The sequence below is a fragment of the Poecile atricapillus genome, chromosome 3 (genome assembly GCF_030490865.1).
Source record: "Poecile atricapillus isolate bPoeAtr1 chromosome 3, bPoeAtr1.hap1, whole genome shotgun sequence".
Lineage (NCBI taxonomy): Eukaryota > Metazoa > Chordata > Aves > Passeriformes > Paridae > Poecile > Poecile atricapillus.
This window is the reverse complement of record NC_081251.1, coordinates 19379633-19406439: the sequence shown is the minus strand read 5'-3', so window position 1 is coordinate 19406439 and position 26807 is coordinate 19379633. Positions and strand designations below refer to the sequence as shown.

The window sequence follows — 26807 nt, the reverse complement described above, 5'->3', positions numbered from 1 at the left end:
ATGAAATTTTTGTCCCCAAAAAGATTGCTGTGTAAAACATTCCTTAGTGTTACCAGCTCCAGCAATTTCATTACAAATTTTTCATTTACTAGGAAATTGTACTTCAGCCATTAAGCCTCAGTCATCTTGTTAGACTGTGAACTCACTATTTTGATTTACTTAAAGAAGTAAATAGAAAGATCAGCTCTTGTTGACTATAAGAAAGAGTTTTAGGGGGAAAAAAATAATCCAAAATCCTTATGAGTAAAAAAAAAAGAAATAGACAATTCCCAGAATGCATTTTATTTTGAGTAAGTTTTATGGCTTTTGAACACCTGGGCAGAACAGAACTGAATTTGGGTCATTCTGTGGTTTCCTTGCTTTCATAAATTCTACTCAGTGCTTATTTACAGCTCATATAAAAATAAGCAACTTTCAGCTCTGTTCTCTACTGCAAAGTTCTCCACACAGTTTGGGATAAAAAAATTTGTTTCAGAAACAGCACAAACACCTAACTTTGGCCTAAGTATGTATGTCTGTGAATCTTTCTCAGCCTCCTTTGTGTAAATTTTACTGCTATCTTTATAGAAGAGTGAAATGCTCAACTCTTGTCTTTCCAGTAGAGGCATTTGAAGAAAGACTTCAAAGATAAAATTTCAAAAGTCATCCATCTGTAGTATGATAACACAGAAATCAGAATTTTAATTCTGTTAAATGATAGCTAAAAGTCACAATGCACAAATAGATTTCCTAGTGTAGTATTTAACAAGGATATTATATATGTCCTTTTCTCTGATGATGGAAGCATGCAAAAGAGTTGTACAGAAAAAATGAATTTAAACTACAAATGCATATTATGTTGCATTTAGAAAGAAATCATGGCATCTATGACTGAAAACTCTTTCTTTTCTATTACCAATTATTAATATTAACAAAAATTTAAATATGTTTAATGTTAAAGTAATACTGAAATTGCATCAAGAGCAAAATATCCAGATGGGTAGCGTATGGGTTTTTATTTATCTACTCCATCCTGAGTTTCTTGAATACTTTTATTGTGATGATTATTCACTTCTGAGACAGAGACAGAGATGCATATTCATAGGTTTCTCACTATATTGTCTTATAAGCTCTCCTACTGTTTCTCATTTATTCTGCACAGGCTCCATCATCACCTTCTTCACCCATAGCTAATGAACCAAAATACGAGAAGCGCTGGCTAGACACCTTATCAGTTCCTCTGTTGATGGCTCGAATCTCGAGGTACAAAACTGGAACAGATAAATTAAGGTTTGTAATCTAAAAGGGGAGGCATTGGGTTAGTTAGCTGTACATAGTGTTTTGCTGTGGATTGTTGGCTTTATGAGAATTGAGTGGAGATACGCAATTCTTCTTATTAAAAACTATGCAGTTCATCCTCTCCGAAGATTAATGGTATGCATGGTGATTACCAGAGATAAGGTAAAGCACCTACAAATATGTTTCTATAATCTGTTGTATCTTGGGAATTCAGTTAGCATCAGCAGCTAGTACAAAGGTTAATCCTGGTGTTATGTGAATTAATTTTGAAGCTACTACATTTCCTCCTGTATCTCTAATAGGATAATTCTATATTCCCCATGTCTAATATTGTCAATTAACTCTCCTTTTTCATTAAAAATGATAACACAGTGCATAATCATCATGCCTGTGCTATCATATATAGATATGCTTGTGTCATTGTCACATTGTCATATTGACAAGATTTTGTCAAAGTACGTGGTACAATATATTGTATTTTTGATCATAGCATTTTTTTGCATCTCAGAGACACAACTAATGGTTTATAAAGTAACTGTGGAAAAGGATGTCAGAGGCTATTTTACTGGGCTTCATGAAATATGAAAGCAAAAGTGGAGTTTAATAAAGCTTCAATATACTTGAGAAAGTTTAACACATTGCAGCATACATAAGCTTTTTCTGCAAATCATTATGTGGTACAACTGCCTCAAATCTACCGGTAGTTTTAGTCCAAGAAGTCCACAGTTCTCCATATTTATCAGAACAGGGGTTCATTCACTGTCATTGTTTTTCATGGTCTTTATGGGTTGCCCTATATTTACATATTAGTGAGATAATTGGAATCTCTGTTGAAGAATCAATATACAGGTCACCTGCTATGAGGAGGTACCAGAAATTCATCTGAATACCTTTCTTGATGTATGCTAGATTTTTCCTAAAAATGACCTGAAAAGCATTTTTTTCCTAGTAGGACAGATATGCTGCTTTTACTTACAGCAATTCATATTCTAAGGCAGTTGGCAGCTCCTCTTCCAGACTTTGTGTTAAAGCATCACAGGTGAATATTAAATTTTCCAGAAAAGTTTTAGCTTCTTCCACAGACTTTGTTTGAACACTTCATACTCTTTAACTTAGTGTCTCATCTCTTCCTCCACCACTTTCTTCCTATTTCAGCTGACAAGTTCGTGATGTCTAGCCTTGTCCAATCTATCACAGACCTCCAACCATTCAGGGCTTAGACGTTCTCTGAATTAAGTAAACAAATCTCAGGGTTCACATTTAGGCATCAACTTATCATCAGTGTTCTAGAATCTAAAGGATAAACAGAAGAGGATAGAACATTTAAACCTCTGACTTCAGTTATCACACTGATAATTTAAAGCACTTTGCCTCCTGTGCTGTGCAGTTTACACATTAGATGAAGACATCCCAAGGGATTCCAGTTCCCAAAAGAGTTCCATGTTCATTTTGAGAATTCTTTGAAGTAAAATGCCGTCAGATATTGTACTGAGTCTTGCTGAGATGGAGCTTATCTTCTTTATATTGGTCAATATAGAGCTGTGTTTTGGTTTGTGACTAAAGCAACATTAATAGCACACCAGTATTTTGGTTGCTTGCACACCATCAAGGCTTTCCTTTTTTCTTGTTCTGCTCCTACACAGTAAATAGACCCAGGGTAGGCAAGAAGTTGAGAGGAGGTGCAAGCAGGATCAGTGACCCATACTGATCAAAGGGATATTCCATGCTGTGTAACATTTTTTCTCAGCAATAAAAACTGATCAGAAAGGGCTTGGGGAGAGAGAGAGCCATTTCTCAGAGACTGACAGGACATCATTCTGCTTGTGAGAGATAGTGAGCAGTTGCCTTTGCATCACTTGCTTTGTTGTAATTTAGTTGGGGTTTTTCCCCTCTTCCGTTTGGTTATTAAACTACCTTTATTTGTGTTCATGAGGTTTTTTGTTCTTCATATTCTCTCTGCTATGCCTCTGGAGAGGGCTGAGGGACTGAATGGCAGTGTGGATGCTTGGCTGCTGGCACAAGATCAACCCATCATAGATATATTTTTCTTGTAAGATTTGAGGATCTTGGTGCTTTCAGTTTTAGTCTTGAAGAGACATTCTCTCGTGATGTATCTCACACCCATATATATTTAGTTTATATTACACTCCTTAATTACTAGTGGGTTTTTATTATTGTTGTATGCACTCTGATGGAAGATGAAATAATTCCATAAAGCCTATCTACATCCCATGATACTTTCCTTCTAAAGTGGTCCTTGCTTGTTTTGATGAACCAACAAAAGCAGCTATATGAGCATTAAAGCGATACTGCCTTGAATTAATTGTGGATGAGGTGTTTCCCATTTTCTTACTAAAGGTTTTTGTTATTTGACTGAGGGACACCAGACTGCTCTTACTGTGAAATGCATGTATGTATTTTCACTTTTACCCAGCTTGTATCCTTTTTTTGAATTTCCCCATGTTCATATATGCAGTGTCCAACATTTTTCTTCTGTAATTGCTCTCTAAAATCAAATACCTGCTTTGCATGAAATAAAACCTCTGATCAGTCTAGATAAAAATCCCATTTTCAACATTTTAACTGTTCCCTTTTACGTTGCAGCCATCAGTATAAAGCCCTTGGCATGAGTCCGAATTCATTCCCCTGAATGGATCACAGACCCTTCTGACCAATTTCCTAATTTTTCCATACCCTGAATATCTACTTGGAGCCTACTTGCATACATGGGTTGACAGCATGCCTGTTTTTTCTGTAGTGTGAGTCCATGAGTCTGCCTTACTTGTAACGTTTTGTCTCCTGCATGTTCTTTTTCTTAACTGTTTTGCTGCAATGCTCCATTATGTTTTCTTCACTAAGTTACTGTTGTGGTTTTAAACTAGTAACAAAAATTACTTATTTTCTGTTGTGAGATATGGATTAAAATAAGAGCAAAACAGGTTTAAAACTTAAAAGGAATAAAGACAGTTTATTAACAAACTATTAGAATAAGAATACCAAAATAAACTTTCAGAAAACTCTTTTTCTTTTCACTAATTGACTATTTCTTTGTACACATAACAACATAGAGACAAAAAAAATAGTTTTACAATCTTGGTGGTCTAAAACAGTCTCAGTTTCTAGAGTCTTTTCATCAGTCCTTGTAGAGAAACAGAAGTCTCTTCTGAAATCGATGGAGTTTCTAGAGTCCACTCCTCCCATCTCACACTATTCTGAGGTGTGCAATGGGTCAAATTGAATCTAGGGATGTTATTTTTAAGGATAAGTGATTCAAAGGAAAATATCTCCTTCAGTTGTTTCTGTGAGCCTTCCTGGAAAACAGCCATCTCTTTGGCTCCTTTAAGGCTTTAAAATCTTCACTTCACTCGCAAGTTCCAGCAACTCACAGCATCATAACCATCCTCCTTTTCTTTGAAGTCCACACTTTGAATACTCTATTCCTCCCATACTCTAGTCATGAATTAAAGGAGTCTTTAAACTACTGTCCATCTCCATAGCTGTAACAGAAAGACTTTTCAGCAACAAGCATTTTCTTTTTCTCTCTTTCTTATTTAAACTTAACTCTTTTTTTCACTGTTTTTGGTAGTTTTATGATGTCTTACATGTTAATTGCCTCTCTTTCTCTGTCTGTTCTAAGAAAAAGGAGTAATCTGTTGTTTATCTAGGTAGTAAAGGAATTAAAAGAAGAAAGCTACAAAAGTTCATAGTGTCCAGTTTCAGTCTAGCAGCAGACCTTGAAAATTAAACTAAACTGCTAAACTGCTTTTCTCTCCTTCCCCCCCCCCCTCCCTGCGGCCTTGTCCCGGGCCTGGGAGGGGGGGGAGAAAGCCAAGACAGAGCTTGTTACCTCTCCAGAGCCGGAAACAAAAGAGAACGAGAGAGCTCTGAGTGTACTTCTTAAGGGGGTGTTTACAAGTTGAATTCACTTTTTAATGGTCAGATCTGCTGTCAATTCTTGAAAATGACTGATAATTGGTCAGGAAGAAAAACTCCCATCAGTCACCAGTAGCTTCAACTTTCCTTTTTTTACTCGGTCTTAAAGGTGAAGCTAACCCATGACAGTTACTTCAGTTGGTCTTGCAAAGGTGCTCTGGCATCAGAACAGCCAGATTATTTTTTAAGTCAGTTGTTGAAGTATTGTAACTATCATCTATAGTGTCACATACACAGCTGTTCGCCTTCTCTTCAGCTAGATGAACCGTATGAAAAGTCTTTTTCCCTACTTCTTACCTGAATTAAATTCAGAGAGGTCAATACAATTCTTTCTGTCAAAGATAACTTATAGTCCATTGGCTTGTGACATAACTTTTTAACTGTGCAACACATTTTGGCTTTTGAAAGGTAATTAAAGATTGTCTATCTACTCACAGGAAATGCATACTCTGCTTTCTTCAATCCTTTGTTTTCCTGATGTAAAAAACATCTTTTTACCTGTGGAATTCTTGCAGAATTATCTATGGCAGAATTTACCATACTCCTGTTAGTGTACTCTGATTTTTAAAAATACATAGTATTGTTAGGCCTATGTATAGTACCTGTAAATTCAACCACTTTTGCTGTTCTGATGTGCTAAACTGCCATCTACCAGTGTGGATATTTCCTCTGATCTCATTTACAGTACTTCCTGATATTCAATATTGTTTCATATTTTCAGCATTCTTTTCCTGGTGGTGCAAGTACCATACTTATGGTACTTAGAAGAAAAAACCTGTCTCTCATAAGGTTGGGCAGAGTCAGATATTTTACTAAAGGCCTTCTTTCTGTTTCCTTTATTTTGAAAAGATACAAAATATTACAAAGTATGGCATGTCAGCATTTTGCTCAAAATTAATTTTTTAATTAGAAATGCGTTACAAAGAGTTGTCTGTTAGACTGTAGTACACTTTTAGTGTGATTTAGATCAAATCTGGGCAAATCTAATCAGATTAGGCTATTATTTCTTTTGCTGTTAGACTGAGAAGTTTAAATTCTTCCGTACATTGCTTGAGTTTTCCAGTAGCTTTTCCAAAAAACAAAGGCATACTTTCAGCATACTTCTGTGTCATGAGATGGCCAAGATCACATATATCTGTTTGATTCATATTCATTGTTCATGTGAAGAGAAAGTAGTTGTCTTTGGCGCTACATTTCACTCGACTTTTTATTGTATTTTTCACAGGAAGTCTTTAGACTGTAACATAATGACTCAAAAATATTTTTTTCATATATTTTAAATTCTGTTAACACCATATGTATTAACAGAAACAGTAGAGAATGGGATAGATATTTTCCTTCCATATAAAGGAATGAAGGCTGAAAGGCTGAAAATACTGCACACTGGGCATGTTTATCAGTACTACAAAACAAAAGCAAAACAAAAATTTCTCAGAATATTTTAAAGGAAAGATAAGAAACATAGTAGATGTCATTCCTGTTCTCAATGATAAATTAAACATTGTATTTACAGAAATCATCTCGAATTAGTGTATTTCACATTGTTGATATGATTATAGTCTGTTTATATATGCAGCATGCTAATTAAATTTTTTGATTCCTTAGCAGTTCAGTAACTTTTTTGATTGTCTTTATTATATAGCACTACTGTTTCTATTATTCTAGACTTCTCACCAATCCATCAATGTAATTTTTCTCTGTAAGAAGTCAGGTAATATAAATGTAGTGATAATCCTATTGCTGTGAATATTCTTAATTGGTAGTTGGCAACAGAAACATTTTTTTCCTGCTGAGAATTGAATTGGTCAATAAATGTGATGTAAGTTTAACAGAAAAATAATATAAACAAGTTTTTCTTACCCAAAGGAATTTGAGGTTCATATTATAGTTTGGAGTGGGTTTTTTTTTTGTTTGTTGTTTTTTGGTTTTTTTAAGATAGAAAAGTAAAGACAGGTAGTCTTTCAGAAGGTGGAGAACATAGCTGATGCACTGTAGTCTTTCATTTTTGTTATGGAATTGATATGCAGATAACTATTTTTAGACCTCACAGCTGATACGCATAGTAATGTATAATAATTTTTATACAATATATTGACTGGAGCTTTGAGTAAAGGTAGAATTGCTGTAACATCTTGAACGTTATGAGTTTAGAGGCTGAAGAAAAAATGCTTATTTAGAATATAGAAGACTGAAATAGTGAGTGGAATGAAAGTAATTCAGGCCCAGTAGCTATCAGCCCATGTATCTATGATGCCAATTATAAAAAAACTTAATTAGACTTAGGTGTTATTTTCTGTTTCTTGGTGTTCTGACCATTGCAATTACTCCAAAGTATTGTGTATTGTTTTTTTAATGTGGTCACGGGTTTCTTAACAGATTTTTTCTGAAGAATGATATTTTCCATTTATCATTTCAGTAAGTTTACAAAATGCCTTTAATTAGATAAAAAGATTGAGAACTAAGAAATTGAATAAACCATTTTGAAAAACATCTAGGAATTAATTGCATAATCTCACTGAGTTACAAAACCTGAGTGAGCTTCCCCGTAGTTTTGACACATCAGTTAGAAAATATCTCTAGAAGTACAAATGTCTGTATTACTTCAGTTCCTATTTGATTGCTGTAAGTGTAATAAAAATGAATGTTACAATACTGGAAGCAAAATCTTCACCCGAAAACCACAAACATAAAATGCAGTCCAAGTTTATGTTTAATGCTTTGATATCTTCTGACCTATGAAGTTTCTGTTAATAGTCCAGTTATATGTGCACATTTAAATATTTTGTAAGATATGAGGTTCTGTGACATTTACAATACAAAATCCCATTATTTCTAACATGACAGTAAGTAATTCAGATCCTTATTTGAGATCCTTTATTTTTGGAGAATTTCCACTCACATTTATCCATAGTCCTTAAAACTTCAGTTTAAGTAGACATTCTAGCAAGAGGGCCATGTAATACTATAAACAAGCCACAAGAAAATGTTGTAACAAAAGCAATGAAAACTAACTCAAACATCAAAAAATCATACAAACAGGAGGGAATACTGATTCAAGATCTGGGAAGATGCAAAGCTGATCAAATCTGTCTGTCTGTATCAGTATGGTAGTAAAGATAAAAGAGATGCTGTCAAACCTACATCTAGATTTTTGTAGAAATATCTATATAGTAAAATACCTATACAAGTCTAAGAGAGATGGTTTCACATGCCACAGATACTAAAAAATATAAAAATATGCTTTGCTGGAATTCTTAACCTCCAGTAAAGCAAAAATTCCGATTTTCCCATTTCAACTGGCACTGAAAATACTTTTTATCTTAGAAATCTTTGGATTTAACACCTCTATAGTGCAAACTGCTTGCATGGAAAATTTTCCTTAATATTAATTAATAATATTTGTTTAAAGGTGTCAATTTCAAGAAGAGAACCTAAAGTCCACCAATGCTCATCTGTTATTCTGACTGACATACTCACAAAGGTAGTGTTTATTTTATTACAAGAAATTAATGCCTAAATAAAGAAATAAATCAAACTCCTGAAGAGACCAGGAATGCAGATCTGTTCATCATTTCACTATGAAAGTCAGATAGAAAGATACTGACTATGGAAAAGGGTGCCTCATGCTCCTTAGGGGAAATGCTTGAAGGAAACTATGTTACAGACAGGGAGACAAATCGCAGGGTAAGAAATATGATGGCAGTACAACACAAATTTCTAGTTTTTAGGAAATGAAAATATTCATTTCTTGTCCTAGTTGCAGTAGTCAGTAGCATAACTGCAGTAATGGAAGATGTAGAAATTTCCTCTGTGTTTTAAAATTATCTTAGGGCCTCAGAAAAAAACCAAAACAAAACCAAAAAATCCAAACCAGCAAGGAAAATAAAAAGCCTACAGCAACTTTATAGCATGTTGAAACCTTTCAAACTTGCTATTTGGTATTAAATGAAAAGCTCCTCCTTGACAGCTAACAGGAATAGTGCTTTGTTGTGTCTCTTTTTTTCTTCTCTCTGTTTTGAGGAAATGGCAGAGAAGTGTATGTAATTTAAGTCTGTAGGATTTATTTTCTCATGAATTCCTGTGCCATCTTGGTGCATGCTTTGATTGTTTCACTTAAAACAAAAGCCTTAGGATTTATTTTGTTCAGCTTTTAATTTTAGTTAGGATATCTGTTTTTACATGTAGCATTCTGTACACTATGCTTTTCAGAACACAGTGTGGTACATGGAACAATATCAATATATTATAGGATCTTCAGAGAGAAATTTTTGTAACTGAAAGCAAGAAACAATCATAGCTGATTAAATTTCAGGGCAAAAACACTGTGTTACTACCATAGACTTCATGACTGGCATATATAAACTTTGAAAACCCTGCCTGTTTTTTGTCTTATGTCATTTACACTGAACTGATTTCTGGCCAAACCATCTTCCTGCCAAGTCAGCACAGTGGGGACAGCAGTGCCCCGTAGGTCTCAGTCTCATGTGCCAGGTAATGTGACTACCAGTGGCACATCAGAAGCCTTGAACCAGCCTGAGCTCTGAGAAAAGACATCCCGGTGTCAGTGTGCTGGAGCAAGGAAACAAGCTCCAGAAAGGGCTTTTGGGGATCTTGGCAGTCTCCCCACTGAGCAGGAATCAGCTGAGCACAGGTCTGCTGATGAAGTCCCATATAAGGGACTGTGTTAGCAATAACATAGTCAACAAGGCAAGGGAAATGATTGTTCTCAGCTATTCTCATCTACTTGCATTCCTGAGGCCACACCTGAGATAGCTCCCTCTGTGTCCAGTTTTGGTCCTTCTGTGGGAAAGATTCGTATTTCAAGAAAGTTAGTGAGGAGGCTGGACTAGAGGACTTGCAGGACCTCTCACACCCTATTTGATTCTGTGCAAAAATCCTGTTAGTGAAGTGTTAGATCTCTAGATGAATATTGAATATTATTAACTGTCTCTAATTGATTGCCATGTTTTAATAAGATAAAGAACAGGAGTTTTAGTGTAATCCACTCTATCACCAGCATCATGTTTCAAATGATAAAATATTTGGTAATTTTTATAATAAAAGTTGGGGTTTTTTTTAAATTTTGATTGCCTGTTTTGATTGCATCAATTGTTAGCCAAGGAGTTCCCTTCTGTGATCTTTCATCAGCCACTTAGGTAACTTCCTGCCACTGGGATAAGGCATTCGGGTCTTTGTGTGTCTGCTGAAGCTGAGTTACTATCTAGACATCCTGTGGTTCCATGGAGCACATACTATTGCTTGCCTCTCTTGAATGCTCTGGATAGTCTTCTTGCTGTGTAAGGATACTAGCATCTTAGCTTTGATATCTGAATGGGGTATCTGGCTGGGCATTGTGAATGGTTCTCCTCACAGAATTAAATTGAGTCTGCTTCCAGGCAATGTGTATCAATGCATAAGAGCTGACAGATTCTCACTGTCTCAGTGGGATGTTGAAGTGATCATACCGTAAGTTACAGCACTGTTGGGATCTTTGTCAGAACCTTAGGTAAAAAGAACAATATGCTTGGGAGGTGATTATTTTACTCAGTTTACTTGAAGGCAATAAAAGGATTTTATTTTATCTTTTCTTTCTTTCTGAAGAGGTGAAAGATATTACTGAAATGAAAGTGACACAGAATTGAGCCATTGCCATCAAATTTTAGTAGTTATTGTGATTATTCAGTCATGAAACAAAAAACAGGCAATCAGCTGATACATACCTAAGTCTCCAGGCCAAGCATCTTAATTTTTGAAAACAGCAGATATAATGCTTTACAACTCCTTGAAAAGCAAAGCATCTCATCTATTCAGATACTTTGTCTTATTGTGTATGATGGGTATTTTATATTACCTACTCTGGCAAGTATACAGAGTTCAGTATTCATGTTCACCATCAAACTCCCTACAAATGACAAGGTTAGGTTAATAACTTTTTTGGTTAATCAAGAATGAATAACTGCCCATTAATGACATTAAATATGTCATTTTCAATGTTGACATATCATCAATTAAGCAGTAGAAGTCTTCACCTTAGATTAGAGAACCCCAGTAAGATACAGCAACTTCATAGAGCAGTATTCTGATTCAGTAGTTGGCTTTCTTCTAGGTTGGTACCAAAAATTGAGCAATATAGCATATATACATATTAACATATATTAATTAATATAATTAATTAATATAATATTAACATATTATACAGATATACATATTATAAATACATAATGTACAAATGCAGAAAGTAGTGGTAATACTCTCTATATTATATACAAAACAAACTTATAAACAATCACTGAGATAATCATAATTGTTCTTTCACAATAGTATATAACTAAAATCTAATTCTCCTGGCCATCATAGGCATTTAAATAATCTGGATATCTTTCTGAAGTTTAGTTACTGCAACTATTGTACGTCACTTTTTTAAAATTTAGATCAGTGTACTTTTGTACCTCTACTTAATGAGCTTTTTTTGTTCCTATTGGAAAATCTTAAATTAAAAAAGCATATCCCACCAGCATTCAAATGCAAGGGATTTCAGAGGTACATACACAGTGCCTAACTTACTGCAGATAGTAAGGAAAGGAAAGCATTGGCATTTGCAGAATAAAGTTGCTATAAACACATAAAAGTTGATTAAAGGTTATAAAGTGCAATTGTACAGACATTAGCCTGTGCCAGTGCTGTTTTGAGAAGGCTAAGGAAAATTTTTAAAGAAATTTCTAATAATATTTTTCAAAGTCTTATGATATAAAAGTGCTTGAAGTAAGCATTACTTTGAATGTTACATGGGAAAGTTTAGGAATCCAACAAATGAAAGCTAGGGAAGACAGTGCTTTAAATCTTCATACATTCCTAGTAAATGAAGTCAAATTCAATTAATAAAATCGACATTTTAGTTTAAAAAAACACTATTTTTTTGTTTGTTTGTTTTGTTTTTTTGAAAAAGACCCAATGCATATTTCCTGAATACAGTATCTTAAGTTCAGTAATTATGAACATATGTATACCCAGGGGAAGCAGATGATCATCAGCACATGTATATATTGGTACAGAGAAAGTACTTACTGTATCTGTTGCTCTTGCTACTGCCCTATTATCCTTGGTTTTCTTGCCGTTCAATTGATTGGCAAATTAAACACTCAGAAGTTTGTCAAAAGGCATAAATATCACTTGAAAACTGATAAATATTGGGCAGTTTCAGAAAACTGATATATCTTCCTTTACGGATATATTTCTTCTTACTGCAGATCTAATGCATTTGAAGTGCTGGCACTCGATGGAGTTAGTACTGGGATACTTCAGTTTTATACAGCCCAGGAGAGTGCTGACTGGCTGAGAGCAATGTCAACTAACATCAGTGATTTGACACTTCAAAATGTATGTTACTTTCTGCATATTTTCTTGTTTATGCTATTGTAAAATTATTTCTAGTTTTCAAAGGGTAAGAAACAATTCACCTTTAAGAACAACATATAAAATGCTTGTGTATGGGGTGGAAAAAGAGAAAGGAAAAAGCAGAGAGAGGTTGCCTGATCAAAACTATCAATAAGTTTTCAAGGCTTGCAGTATTAGCAGAGAACAGAAACCAGTAGAAACTCAGATTACATTTATAATTTTAAAGATTTTTATGGCAAAACATTTATCTATATTGGTAATTTCACAGAGCTTTTGATGTGACCTAGTATTTCATTTTCACATTTTTGTAGTTAAACTGTGCTTGAAATTAGCACTTGTTGATTTTGAAGCAAGCATGTGAAGCATGTGAAAATTCTTCTCATAGTGAAGTATAATTTTCTGAGGCTCACTGGAGGCAGTAATTCGACATCTTTAAGTTATTTAAGAGTTGATTTATTTAAGGTCAGATTATTCCATCTCATGTCCTAGAAGTATAAAGATGCTTATACTATTTTAAATTACTCCTCTAAATTAGTAAGTAACAACTGCCTTTGCAAGCACAAGTATTGCAAGTATTAACGAATCCCCAGAGAAACAGAAAATTACTATTTGGATAGCACATTTATTATTCCAACAAAGAGCTAAAATTATTTATATAATTACAGAATTAACCATAAAGCTAAATAGGGAACTCAGTAATCTACAATAATAAAAATATTTGTCTTTAAGAAATGATAAAATTTAGTGATAAAAACACAATAAGAAAAGAAAGAATTGCCTGTGCAGGTTTTAATCTTTTTTTTCTCTACGTGTGTAAAGTATGTAACTTTTTTCATAAATTATGATTTAGTAACCTTTTATTTGTGCTTTAAACTCTAAACAGACTGTTGCTTAGGTCTCCAGATTATAATGTGTAGAATTTCAACATAAATCTTTAATTCTGTTGGTTAAAACAGACTTAATATTTAATTTGTTTTCTTAGTCTTCAAAAAAACATGAATCTCATTTGATCATAATAGTTCATTTGTTCTGTTAATTCTTTTAAAATATTCAATTGCTTAAGCAATCTCTTTGTCAAAAGACATTTTTCTTATGATGCATTCTTTTTAAATACTAGTTGGTGACTCACATAATGTACATATTATTTGATAATTCTAAGAAAGTGTATGGTAATATTTCTAGAGCAATTCCAATTCATAGTTACTAAGCTTTTCTTTTTTTTTTTCTTTCTAGAGAAATTAACTGAATAAAAGCCACTCCAAGGATATAAGTGAATAAGAATAAAAATAAATGCAGGCAGATTTTGTTAGTCATAGGGTGCTAGTCTGTTTTTTTCAAAGGACTGTGTGCAGTAACTAAGTGTCCTGACACAGTATCTTCATTGTGCTGCAACCTGTTGGCAGCAATATTTTATTATAAACTGAGTACTTAGTCTTCTCCATTATCTATTAATAGTGAATTCTGTCAACAAAATAGTCCATCTGGTGTTCCTGTAACTGGCTGTTCCCAGGAAGGGCTTGAGAACCAAGTCATGATGAATGTCCATGTTTTGTGTTCTTAGTGAGTTAAAAAGTAAACTCTATGCAGCTCATATAAGAAGCACGTTAACCTTTTTGCTTAGACAGTAGCTTTAGAGGTTTTGTCAGGTGTGTAGCCTGTGGTACAACTGGAAAGGTCTGACCAGAGAATTTATTTAATTATTGATCATTAAAAGGGGAGATGGAGTCAGTGAGAATCCCTTTTGTTGCAAACTACTTTTAAGGTGAGGATTGAGAGGCTGGAGTATAGCAGAAGGCTGGACAACTCTGTGAATCTGGGCAACCAAAAAACACAGACCATTATCCATGCTTAGGACATCCATGTGCTAAGGACAGGGCCTTTCAATTAGGCTTCTTGGAAGTCCATTTGGAATCCTTTTTGTTACCTTGGTTTTATAATTTCAAAAAATTGTTATTTTCTTATCATACCTCTGACACTGACATCAGGGAATGAATATATAATTCCTTCAGAGCTTCTTCCTGTTTCTGCACTTCTCCACTTCTGCAGAGCATCTCCCCATTCTCCAGGACTGGAAAAATCACTACTCATTCAGAAATTGTTTCAGAGAGTTCCTTATCTGGTTATGGTTTATTTCCATGAGTACTTTCTGACTCAAAGTTCAGTTTCTTCTCAAAATAGTTAAACTTTTGATTTCTTATTCTGTCCCATGCCATCATCTCAGTATGGAAATTAATTACTAGATACATGATCACAATGAACTTTTTTGCTAACACTTTTGGCATAATATCAGCATCCTTACCTGAGCTATTACTGGGTTTTTAAGCAATTATTTTAACCATTATTCATGTTTTACTTCCACACATTTTTATATTTTAGTTTGCTGGTACTTGTTTCATTGCTTTAGCAACTTTTCTCACACCTTAGTCATTCTAACTTAAACTGGACCTATTTGTGTTAGTCTTACATACATTTTTTGCCCTACATATTTGCATTACATTTTAATAATTTCTTTCAGAATTTTAATTCTTAAAGAGTTCCTTATAGGGATTAATGGTTTTCGTACAGGGCACCCAATCTTTCCTGTATCACTTTACCCTAATATACTTCTTTTTTTTTATTTATTTTACCCAAATACAGTCATGTTTAGCAGCTCTTCGTCAGATCTGCTGATGTCAGGAGACAGTCCTAGTGTAGGTAGTGCAAAAATAGCTCTGCCATAATGTGACACTTCTGCTAATGTCAGACTACTCTTTTGAAGTACTGAAACATCTAACTTCTGTACAAAGGCAAGCTCTCTGGGGATGAAGTGTATAGGAGGAGCTATCTTTCAACAGTGAAGTGGGAAGTTGTTACTGCATAGGAGTGCTGCCCCTGTATGTTAGCATATTTAGAGAGTGGTGCTTGGTAGATGAGAGATAATGATTCTGGTACCAGCCTGGACTTCGTTCTTAGATGACAGAGGAGCACAGGGAATGCTGCAATGTGGAGAAAAATGTAAGGCTGTCTTTTCAGCCCTCATTGCTGATACATATTTTACATGCTTAGCTCAGAGAATCTCCTAGTTACAGTCAGCTTTACAAGCAAGATGCATTCACTTTTATTTCTGAGGACCCTTGCCCCAAATGATTCATCTCTCTGTTCATGTTCCGTTTTTTCACATATTTTTCTACCAGCATGAAACTACCCTATCATCTTCCTTTGTGATTCAATCCTCATTTTCAATGTTTTCAAAGCTTTTTGCATTTACCTTTGGCTGAAATAAATACAGGTGAATCAGCACTTCAAATTTATTTCTTCGTACACCTCTTTTCTTGCAGAAGGAAAAAGTTGAAGAAACTGAAGGAAAAAGGGTAACAGAAACTGGCAGTGAATCTTGCATGATGAAACAAGAAGCACAGGAAACAAGTTAATCTGTATGTGCTTCTTACTGCTCTTGTGCTTAATTTCTTGAGCTAAAGGATTCTTTGTAGGCTGAGGTGACAATGCTATAATGGCTATGATTTTTTAGGAGACGGTCTTTGGGAAAATTTATATTTTTCTCTCTGTTTTTCACCATTCGGATTGACAGCTATTAGATATATGCAGGTTTTCTCATGGATCATAATTATTTTCTTTGAAATCTAGCACTGAACATAACTTTAGTCATAATCAGTAGAAGCACCTAAAGGTAATGCTGTCAGTTGATTTACATTATAGAGATTTTCTTATATTTAAAATTTTCTCAAGGTTTTGTAGCTTTTTCCGAATATAATCTAATGGTGTTACTTTTTTTTTTTTTTTTTTAAATAGCAAATAAATTAGTAGGTCATAAGCAAATCATAGAACAAGTTATGATGCACTTGTTCTGCTTTAAACATTATTTATGATTTTTATAAATCATTGCAGCTGTTTTATTGGAGGATGGTAGAAACTTAAAATTTGGTATTAGTGTTATTAATCCAGATTACATTTGTGCCCATGACAGCTTTTTTAATTGTATATGTCGTAGTCTGTAAACCTTTTTTATTTCTTCATGTAAACACATATCTGAGTGATATTCTGTACTGCAGTTGTATGAAATTTCTGGTGTAATAGGAAGAGACTTATGAAATATAAGCTTTAAACATACATTAACAAAAGGAAAAGAAAGAAGATTGAGACAGACTTGCTTTCTTTACACAGCAGCAGAATGGGGGGTACATGTAGATGGAAGTGAAATTCTTGTGTGTAGGAAGCAGTATACAAATTTGACTGCCTCAATGATTATACAAACAATTATATTCCCAGGGTCAGAACACATACTATTTTTTCATTGCTGCTTTTTGTTATTTTAAATGCAAAATTTTCAGTTGAAAGTACCAAGTACCACAGTTCAAACTGTAGAAGTTGTAAAGGGAAGTCAGTAAGGATAGGATCCACATCCCCTAAACTCAGCCAAGCAGTCACGTAGGATACTAATATAGCTAGGAAAAAAAGGGGTTCCTGTCAAGATTCTTCACTTGCACTGTCTTCTTGAAAGAGAATAAAGGTATCTTATATGTGAGATAAATCCCAGCCTGGGAGATATTTAGATTTAAGTAAGTGGTTCTGAAACATTTCAGTTTCTGCCCCATATGCATCCATTTAGAACAGAGTATAGGAATTACAATTTTCTTAGTAGTTCCTTTCCAAGTTGCCTACAGTCTTCACAGACCCAGGTTTTCTGTTTTAGCTCCCCCGCTGTGTCTAGCTCGCATTTCTATACTGCAGTGCTGAGTACTGCTCATGTGCTGCCAGCAAGGTAAATTTAGCACATTTGCGTTCCTGTCTGTCTTCACCAGCTGTGGAGACATGTGTGAAGGGCACATGCGGTGCCAGGTGAAGAGTTCATACTTCTCAGCCCCATGACGCTGGGATATAGATATAGTATGCTATAGAAGCAGATCTTTTCCTCTCCCCACTGCTACATCAGGGCTGCAGACATCCTGCTTTGAACAGGGAATGAATTGTCTGTGCAGTGAACAGCTGCTGAGTCCAAAGCATTCTTCCTTATTATCCTTACCAATGGAAAGCTGAACTGGTTATGAGGATGCTCTTTACAATATTCTACCCACTTGGTGCAGGAAACCTGCATGGCCAGTCTGACACACTTTTTTCCAGGCACATCTGAACCCATTTACTTTCTCTGGTTTGTGCTATAATAATCTTGTTGGTTTTGGATACTTGAGAGAAAATTATATTTTCTGTGCATATAACATGGCTTTTGTATAGTTACTTTGTGTATGTATTTGTGTCTGAGGCACAGGAGAAAGGCTGGACCTGAGGCAGAGTGTATCAGCATTTCTACTGACATTGAAGTATTCCAGGTGTCATTTCATTATGTCCTGCACAACTGCTCTAGCAGGATTAAACCCACCACCAAATCAGACTGGTGACTGCTTCCTTCTGCAACACTGGGCATGTCAGCAATTTGTTTTAATCAAGTTACAGAGTGAGATTCTTGAGTTTCAGCTAGTTTTTACTGATGGGGCCCCATAAGCACCAAGAAGCTCAGTCACCTCCAGGCCATCTCCAGCACAGTGAAGCCCTGCAGTTGTGCCAGGCTACCAAAGGCACACCAGTGTGCATGACCTGCCAGGAGCCTTGCTGGTACCCCTCTGTCTGCTCAGCAACTGAATTTCAGTTCCATCCTCATCATTGCTCTCTGCTTGTGCTAAGCTGTGGGTGCCAACACCTGCAGCCTGTGACCTGCAGCTGTTGAGATAGTCCCTGCTCCTCCTCTAGGGTGGCAGGGAGCTGGCAGGGCCACTGCAAGGGCCTGGCAGGATCTCCCAGCCCACAGTCCAGGGTGACAGACAGGCCTGGAAGATGCCCCAGGCCCCCAGCAGCTTGGTCACCTCTACCTCAGACCTTTAGTCATTCCCAGCTGTCTGACCCACCAGCACACCTGCACCATTTAACGGCACAATTCAATTCCAAAGGGCTGCAAAAATGAGCATATGAGGGAGAAGAAACCCTGATGGCCCATGATGGGTTAGGACTTACTTCAGCCCTGAGCACTGCTGTCGCCCTTTGTCCATACAGTCAAGATTCTTGTTGTCATCCTACTCCACCACATTGCCTTTTGTCCTAAGGTTATTTTGTTTATGATCAAAGTTAATTTACTCTGTAGAGAACAATGGCTTGTAATTGCCATCTGTTAGGTGCAAGTGTGTGTACATACGTGTGTGTATAAATCCTGACACATCCTAAGGCCTGTGTCATTACCATGAAGTCATTAACTTGAAGTCTGTTGGCCCATACAGGTGTACTGGGTCTGGCTGGGGTGGGGGTAGCTTTCTTCTTAGCATCAGGTGCTGTGTTTTGTATTTGTGGCTAGAACAGCATTAGTAAAATGCCAGTGTTTTGTTTGGCGCTGAACAGTGCTTACACAGGGTGAAGGCTTTGACATTTTCTCACTCTGATGCACCCCAGCCACCTCAGCAAAGGATGGAACAAGGAATTCGGAAGGGATACGAATGGGACATCTGACCGAAAGTGGGCAAAGAAATATTCCACACCACTGTGCTCCACAATTGAAATTACATAGTGGAGAAAGGACGTGTGCATTTGTCTTCCAAGACAGCTGTTGCTTGGAGCCTGCCTGTGGGAGTCTGTAGTGGTTTAGGTTTGCCAATTTGAGTTTCCCAGCCAATGCACCAAATAATGTGCTGGGTTTAGCGCTGGCTAAAATCACCAGTGCACCTACTAGAAGTATGTACTCATTTCCTGCTGTGAGATATGAATTAGGAGGAGTGTAAAGCAGGCTCACAATTTAAAATAACTAAATTTAATTAATTTATTATAATTTAATTTATTAACAGAACTAAAATAATAATAAAAATCAGAATAGAATCTTCTGAACACTTCTCCTCCCCTTCCCGTAATCTCTTTTCCTTCCCTCTGACAATGTAGAGACAAAACCTGGGATTTTCAATCAGTTACCACCTCTACAATAGTCTTTCATCAGTTCTTGTAGGGAGAGGAGTTTCTCTCGCCATGCCATGGAGACTTCTCCACAAGAAATGCTTCTCTTGTGGCTTCAGTGTCACAATGAATCAGCCGCTCAGGAAAGGAAAATCTGTTCACAGTGTAAAAGTTCCTCCTAAGCCTTGCAGCTTTCTCAAAGCTGCTTTCATGGGCCATGTCAGCTAAGGGGTATTAAGGATGAGCTGTTCTAGCATAAAAAACCCAAAAGTTCTCTTCTTTTATCTTTGGAATCTTCTTCTTCTATCTTCTTCTTATCCCTGGGGCAGAGTTTCTCTTCTCTCTCTGTTCAAGCTTCTCATTAGATTGCAGCTTTTTAGCATGCACATTCTCCAGCAAAAGTGCCCTTTCCTCATGGGCTGCAGGTGAATGCTGCACCCCCCCATGTCTTTAATGAATTACAGGGAAAAAACGAAGTGTGATATGTCAAAAATATATCTTCACCATAGCCTTACAAAGAGAATTTCAGCCCAAGACCAAGCCATCTCCTCAATCCCCTCCTAACTAGAATTTGACTCCTTTACTGACCTCAGTGTCCCATGTTGTTTTCCTTACGTGTCTTCACCCTTTCCTTTTCCTGATTCGGGAGAGAATTGGTGTTTGTAGGTTCATTTGTTCTCAAGCTTTATCACTCAAAACAGTTTTTATACAGTTCTGCAGCGCTGAAAGGTTGATCTCATCCAGGCTATGCATCATCAAGCACTTGCTGTGCTGGTTGCTGCTGGTCACACAGTCTCTGCTGACCCTGCGAATCATTCCGGCTGCCAGATCCACTTAGCGCTTTTCTTTATGCAGAGCACCGAAAACAAGAAAAGCTGCTGCTGCCATTTTTGTCCTTCTGTCCGCAGCATGGCTGGCTAAAAGCATCTAAACAAACAAAGTTCATTGCGAGCCATGCCAAAGCAGCCACAGCCGCGTGCCGCTGGCCTGGTTGCGCTGATTTCAGCCATGCAGTCCCAGCCACATGGCTGCTCCCAGTACGAGATGGCAGCGGCCACTCCTAGCCCCTGGCCGCTCCTGGCCTCAGGGCCATCCCTAGCACCAACCACAGGGCCGCTCCTGGCATTGGTCCTGGCCACATGGCTGTTCCCGGTGCAAATATAGTCCCCGGTGGCATGGGCTAGCAGTGCCGCTGGAAAAAAGACCTGAGGGCTCTGCCGGGAAGGGGCCTGGCCCTGCTGGGAAGTGAGCCCAGCCAGCCGGTGGGATAGGACGCGGTGGACTCCCCAGTGAGGGGCTGAGTAGCCCACTCACCACCCCTCAGGGGGCCGAAAATCTTGGCTGGGCCACATGGGGCTGGCCCAGTCCGGCTGCATGGGACCAATCCAACCAGCGCCCTCTTCAAAAGCTGGAAGCCGAGAGAGGTTTCCCAGACTTGCCCATCTTTAAAATGTGAATCTCACAGAGGTGGGCACAGCTTCTAAATGGTTCAATAGGTTGTCAATTCTCAGAGTTAGCCAGCTATTGGTTTTTGGTAGGCACAGAAGAAGCTCTTAGCAGCCCCTCCCAGGAAAATTATTTTTGTGGGTGGCTCCTTCCCTCCTCACCAAATGTCAATTAGTGCAAATCCACCACAGAGGCAGTGAGTGATGGAATTTATATCATTTGAATTTTTCTTGTTTCTTTCACCTTAGCTCTGTTTATCTTGACTCAGAAGTTTTCTTTCTTTTCCTATTCACTCACCCTTCCTACTGGTAGGGAGGATGGAGTAAGCACCTATGCGGATACTCAGCTGGCAGAGTCAACCCACCACAACAGTCAATGGCATCACCATATTAACTGAGTTACATCCACAGATTTGATCTTACAAGCAATAACCCTGGATTTCTTTTGCTCAGTTCCAATGGCAATTGTAGTTTTCCCTGTGCATAGGTGTAGGATTTTGGTCTTCCATCACAAGCCTTTTGTTTCTAATAAAACGGGCTTTTTGACAGCATGGTCCTTTGGAAGTATTCATCAACTCTAGGATAGTTTTCAGCTTACTCCTAGCATGTAGGGAATGTGGTTTTCCATGCTAATATATTTCTTTCTAAATTCTTATCTCTACTTAATAAAATCACACTTTAGAAAATGTTACACTTGAAAGTATTTGTGTACTATATATGTCAGTATTTGTCCACCACTTATCTGTACAAACTATGACTGCCAGAGAAAAGTCAAAATGATTGAAACTCTATGTAAGCAAAGAGGAAAAACTTTGTCTTGAAGAGTAAACTAAGAGGAAAGCCCATTCAATTTTCATTTCAGCTTTAAATGCATCTTATGCTCTATGGTCATCATTTCACAAGAGCTTAATTGCAAACTTCATTTAAGAATTTGCTTAAGCAATTGTTTAACTGAGACCTAAGTGAGATGTCTACAGTACAGTATAGTATTTTCACTCAGACTGGCAAAGTAAAATTCATAAATGCAAATCTTTATGAGGTGTTTAAGGCAAACTCTGATAAAAGTTTTTGTCTTTAAAATCCTTGGTTTTGCAAATTCACTATAATAATAAAAATCTAGTATTTAGGCACTGAATTATAAAATTTCTTCCAAATATAATTTGGAAGTATTAATATATTACTCAATAACTAAGTCAATCACTGTTAATTGCATCACAGAAACTCTTCAGCATACTAATAGCTCTATGTGTTCTTCCATCTCTCTTTCATAGATGAAAATGGCAAATAAATGCTGTTCTCCCTCTGACCAGGTAAGATTTCCATTATATTGTCCAATTTTTTAAATTTGTATGACTACATTGTTGGAAAATTTGTAGAGCTTGCATATACGTGTCTAGTCAGTTTTAAAGCTAACTGGTAGATGGACTGCAAGATTGGAGATGGGAAAGCAAAGTCCCTCCCACTGTAAGTAAAGATCAGATTTGAGACCACTTCAGGAACCTGAACATGCTTAAGTCTATGGGACCTGTTGAAATGCATCCTAAAGTCCTGAGATAATTGGCTGATGTAGTTGCCAAGCCACTCTCCATGATGTTTGGAAAGTCACAGAAGTCAGGGGAAGCCCCTGGTGAGAAGTAAAAAGGTAGAAAGGAAACATTGCACCCGTTTTTAAAACGGCTAGAACGGAGGAACCCAGTATCTACCAACCTGTGAGCCTCATCCATGTTCCTGGGAAAATCATGGAAGAGATCCCCCTAGAAGTTGTGATAAAGCACTTTGTAGGAGACCCTTTCTGGGGACGGTGTGAGACACGGCAAAGACCTCTACAGTCGACTTAGGTGTTAGAAGTTTATTTCAGGGCATAGGATAGAGAGAGAGGGAGCCTGCTATGAGCCGGCAGATAGAGCTCAAAGCGGGCTCAGAGAGAGCAACACAAAATAGGGTAAGATATGAATACATGAGTTTAAGACTTAAGATTGCTACGAAAGAGAGTAACAGAACAGAACAGAAGTGAGAGAGCCGGGAAAAAGAGAGTAAGAGTGTAGAAAGAGTGAGGCAAGAGGGCTAAGAGAGCATAGCAAGAGCGTAGCAAGAGCAACTAAGAGAACCAAGAGAGCCAAGAGCGTTAAGAGAGAGCTAAGAGAGACCAAGAGTTAAGAGTTAAGAGAGACTAAGAGTTAAGAGAGACTAAGAGAGAACTCTCTTTTACAATTACTTATATAACCTATACATATGAATATTCTATTCCTTCACTAACCAATCTTTCTAAGTATACTAATACAGTAACATTTGTGTGCAACCTATAGAAATCGCTATTTTTGCATATTTTTAGTTATCTCAGGGTCCTTCAGACCTTTCCTTATAAGGCTGGGAAGAGGGGTCTCAGCTTGGTTTTATTGCAGGAAAGAATGTGTTCTGGCATACCAGCCCGGTTTCTTTGAATTATTCAAACCGTGCTATCATTTGTATTTCTTCCTTAGCCTTTCTGGCTACAGAGTCATATTTATAATTTCTTTCTAATTCTACCTTCCCAACACACTTGAAGGGCAGGGAGGACTTGGGGAACAGAAAGCCAGCTGTGTCCTGGGCTGCATCAAAAGCAGAGTGGCCAGCAGGTCAGGGCACGTGATTCTGCCTCTCTACTCTGTTCTTGTAAGACCTCACTACCACTGCATCCAGCCCTGGAGCTCCTAAAATAAGAAGGAAATGGACCAACTCTAACAGATCCGGAGGAGGGCCTCAAAGACAGTCAGAAGGATGGAACACCTATGAGGAGAGACTGGGGAAGCTGCAGCTGTTCAACCTGGAGAATAAGGTCCAGGGTGACCTTATTGCAGCCTTTAGCCTTTAGGTGGCCTATAAGAATGACTGGGACAAACTTTTAGTAGAACATATTGTGATAGGACAAGAGGTACTGTTTTTAAACTGAAAGAGTGTTGATTTAGCCATAAAGATGAAGTTTTTCTTACATGACAGGTGGTAAAACACTGGGAAAGGTTTCCCAGAGAGGTTGTGCATGCCCCATCCCTGGAAACATTCACGGTCAAGTTAGTGGAGCTCTGAGCAATCTGATCTAGTTGAAGATGTGCCTGCTTTTTGCAGTGGGGTTGACCATTTAAAGTTCCCTTCCAACCCAAACTGTTCTATAATTCTGTGATTTAATTACTCTCTTTGCTATGGCTTTTAATTATTAATTAAACCTATATGAAAAACACATGACTATGAGTGCCAGGGGAAAAAATATTTGATTTGGATACCTTTTGTTGTATGAGCTGTCTACTGCAAGTACTTTAGTAACTATTCAGAACTTATCAGTTTGGGCACACATAATGAGTTCAGTTGAAAAAAGGACTTTCCCTCAATTTTCAAAAATTTTGGGGACAGTCATACAACTATGTAGATATCACTAGATACATAATTTGATTTCCTAAGTAAACAGTCTAGTCTCCATAAACTGCCTAAATAATCAGTGTAGAAACTTATTCTTTTCCAGAGAGCTGTTCAAATGTGAAACTGGGTAACAGTGCTTTAAATTATCCTTTAGAGGAGGCACTTTTACTATCTTGGCTTGCCTCAGTCTACCATCTAAAGTAGGTGCCTAAAGTTAGGTGGGACAAATCTATCCCGTTTTTTCCATTCCAAGAATAAAAAGGAGAACAATTAGGACCTTAATTTCAGACTTTGAAAATTTAAGGTACAGCTTAAATTTTGAAGCAACAGACATTGCATTGTTCTCCAAACAGTTTGGACAGCAACAAACATTGGATTGTTCTCTGCCTAAAAGTGAGAAAAAAAAAGTTTATCATGAATTTGGGCAGATCAAGTAAACAAAACTAGAAAACATAAAAATATTAAAGGAGCAATTGTGAACAAGTCAGACTTTATATGTCTTGTGAAAATTTGCTTTAAAAGCAATCAAAATGTGAATTCTTGGGTATATATATCACAAAGACATAATATAAAACTTGTCAATGAAAACTGAAAACAGAGAGGACTAGTTCTGCCCTAGATTAATGGAGCCTATTAGTGACAGTTGTGTAATATTTGTAAAGACCTGAATAGTTCTTATTCAGGCATTTGATTTAAAATTTAGAGAAAGGATAACCTTAAGAGATTGAAGGTCACTTGAACTGCCTTGAAGTAAAATTGGTGATAGCTGCAAATTTTTCTTTCCTTTTGAGCATGGATATTTCCTGAAGAATTAAACAGATCCTTAGAGTTTCATTACTGTGTTGCCTGTGGTGAGTTTTCTTCATCGCTTTTAGAATCCAACTTAACCTTTCATAAAGGGAGGAGGTTAGATGTGGATAGGTTTCATTCAGATTCTGTTTTTCACAGGCCATTTAAAAACTAGAATTCAGGGTTATCAAGAATGTAAAAAATTACTTTGTTAAACCTTGCTTTCTTCTTTGTTTTTGATATTGCCTCTGACTGGTTTTAATCCAAACTGAATCTCCAGAACATAATGAATTTGATATGCATTTAAATAAAGAAAATGGGAAAGGACTAAGATATTGGTTCTTGGGTCTAAACCAACTTTATTTATGGGTCTCTTTGCCAAAAGATGTCAAACAAACATAGTATGATGTTTGGCCTGGCCCTAATTTAGACTTTGAGGATTCTTGTGGATCCCTTCCAAATCAGAATATTCTATGGTTCTCTGAGTCTATGATTTTTTGCTGTGTCTGTGACCCAAAGTTAGAGGTATTAGGCAAGGTAGTAGAAGTTGTAGTTATTACTGATCTATTTATACTGCTAAAATAAACAGTACCAGGTCATGAAGTTAATTGGTCCAGCTACTTCCACACTTTTAAATTCTTTTTTCCCACCAAAGCAAGGTGTTTGCATTTGAACTGCCTGTTGGAAATTTTTTCCGCCAAAGCTAAAATCCGAGACTGTCTATGAAAATTGTTTGCCAAGTTCTAGATATACCAAGACTTGCCATGATAGTTACTCCAAGTCAAAGACTGCAAGATTTTAAGAAATATTCAGGGATTACACAAATTCAAAAGGCACTAAATAAGTAGCACTTCTGAAGCTCTGGTTCTAAGTGTCTATTTAAGCTGTGTCAATGATGGAGCACACAGCATCTAAGCATCATAACTTCTGATTTTGCTTGATATAATTTATTATAATACTCTAGAGATCTGAAAGCACTTGGTTCTTTGTTAGATTTGGGACTCAGTTTTCCAAAAATACTTACTACTGGATTGATTTTTATTTTTTATGAATGTAAATTAAACCATTCTCTCTCTGCACAACTAAAAATACTTGCAATGTTTTTTGGTTTGTTTGCTGAATAGTTTCTTATGTTTTTAAGACTCAAACTTTTATCATGATTATTTCAGGGGTTTTGTGTCTGCCAAATGGCATATCTAAACATTAGGAAAGAGCAAAAATTATGGTTGCTAATTGAATAAAGAAGAGGTTGGACTATTAAGGACTAGTCTATTTGACTTCAGTCCCTGTAAAGAAATTTGAAATAAGTAAACAAAATAGCTGTGTGGAGCAGAAATATGACAAATGACTGCCCTGAAGGATTTGTCAAAAACAAATAGTGACAACCAATCTAATTTTCTCTTGTAACATATCCTGTAGATGTGTAAAAGGAGGTTACTGTCTTGATTCTAGAAAGGTTTTTGACAGCTTCTAACTTTTAAATATTTTTAAAATGTATTATACTTGTTTGTACAGATTTTGGTTGCACAGATTTTGTTGGATAATCGAATATTAGGTGTGGATGATTCACTTTCAAAAATGAAATTAAATTAAATGAAATTTTCAGAAATGCTAAAGAGGTCTGATCTGGATCCAGTTCTCTTGAATAAATTT

At 36.7% G+C, this 26807-nt stretch overlaps 1 protein-coding gene across 1 annotated transcript in view; it reads left to right on the top strand.

The window, feature by feature from the left end:
* SNTG2 (syntrophin gamma 2) overlaps positions 1-26807 on the top strand; it is a 143774-nt gene that overhangs the window by 76181 nt on the left and 40786 nt on the right. Inside the window, exons 9-11 of the mRNA XM_058834556.1 lie at positions 1142-1269; positions 12459-12588; positions 22247-22285. Of these exons, the coding sequence (XP_058690539.1) occupies positions 1142-1269; positions 12459-12588; positions 22247-22285 (297 nt within the window). The remainder of the gene's footprint in view (positions 1-1141; positions 1270-12458; positions 12589-22246; positions 22286-26807) is intronic.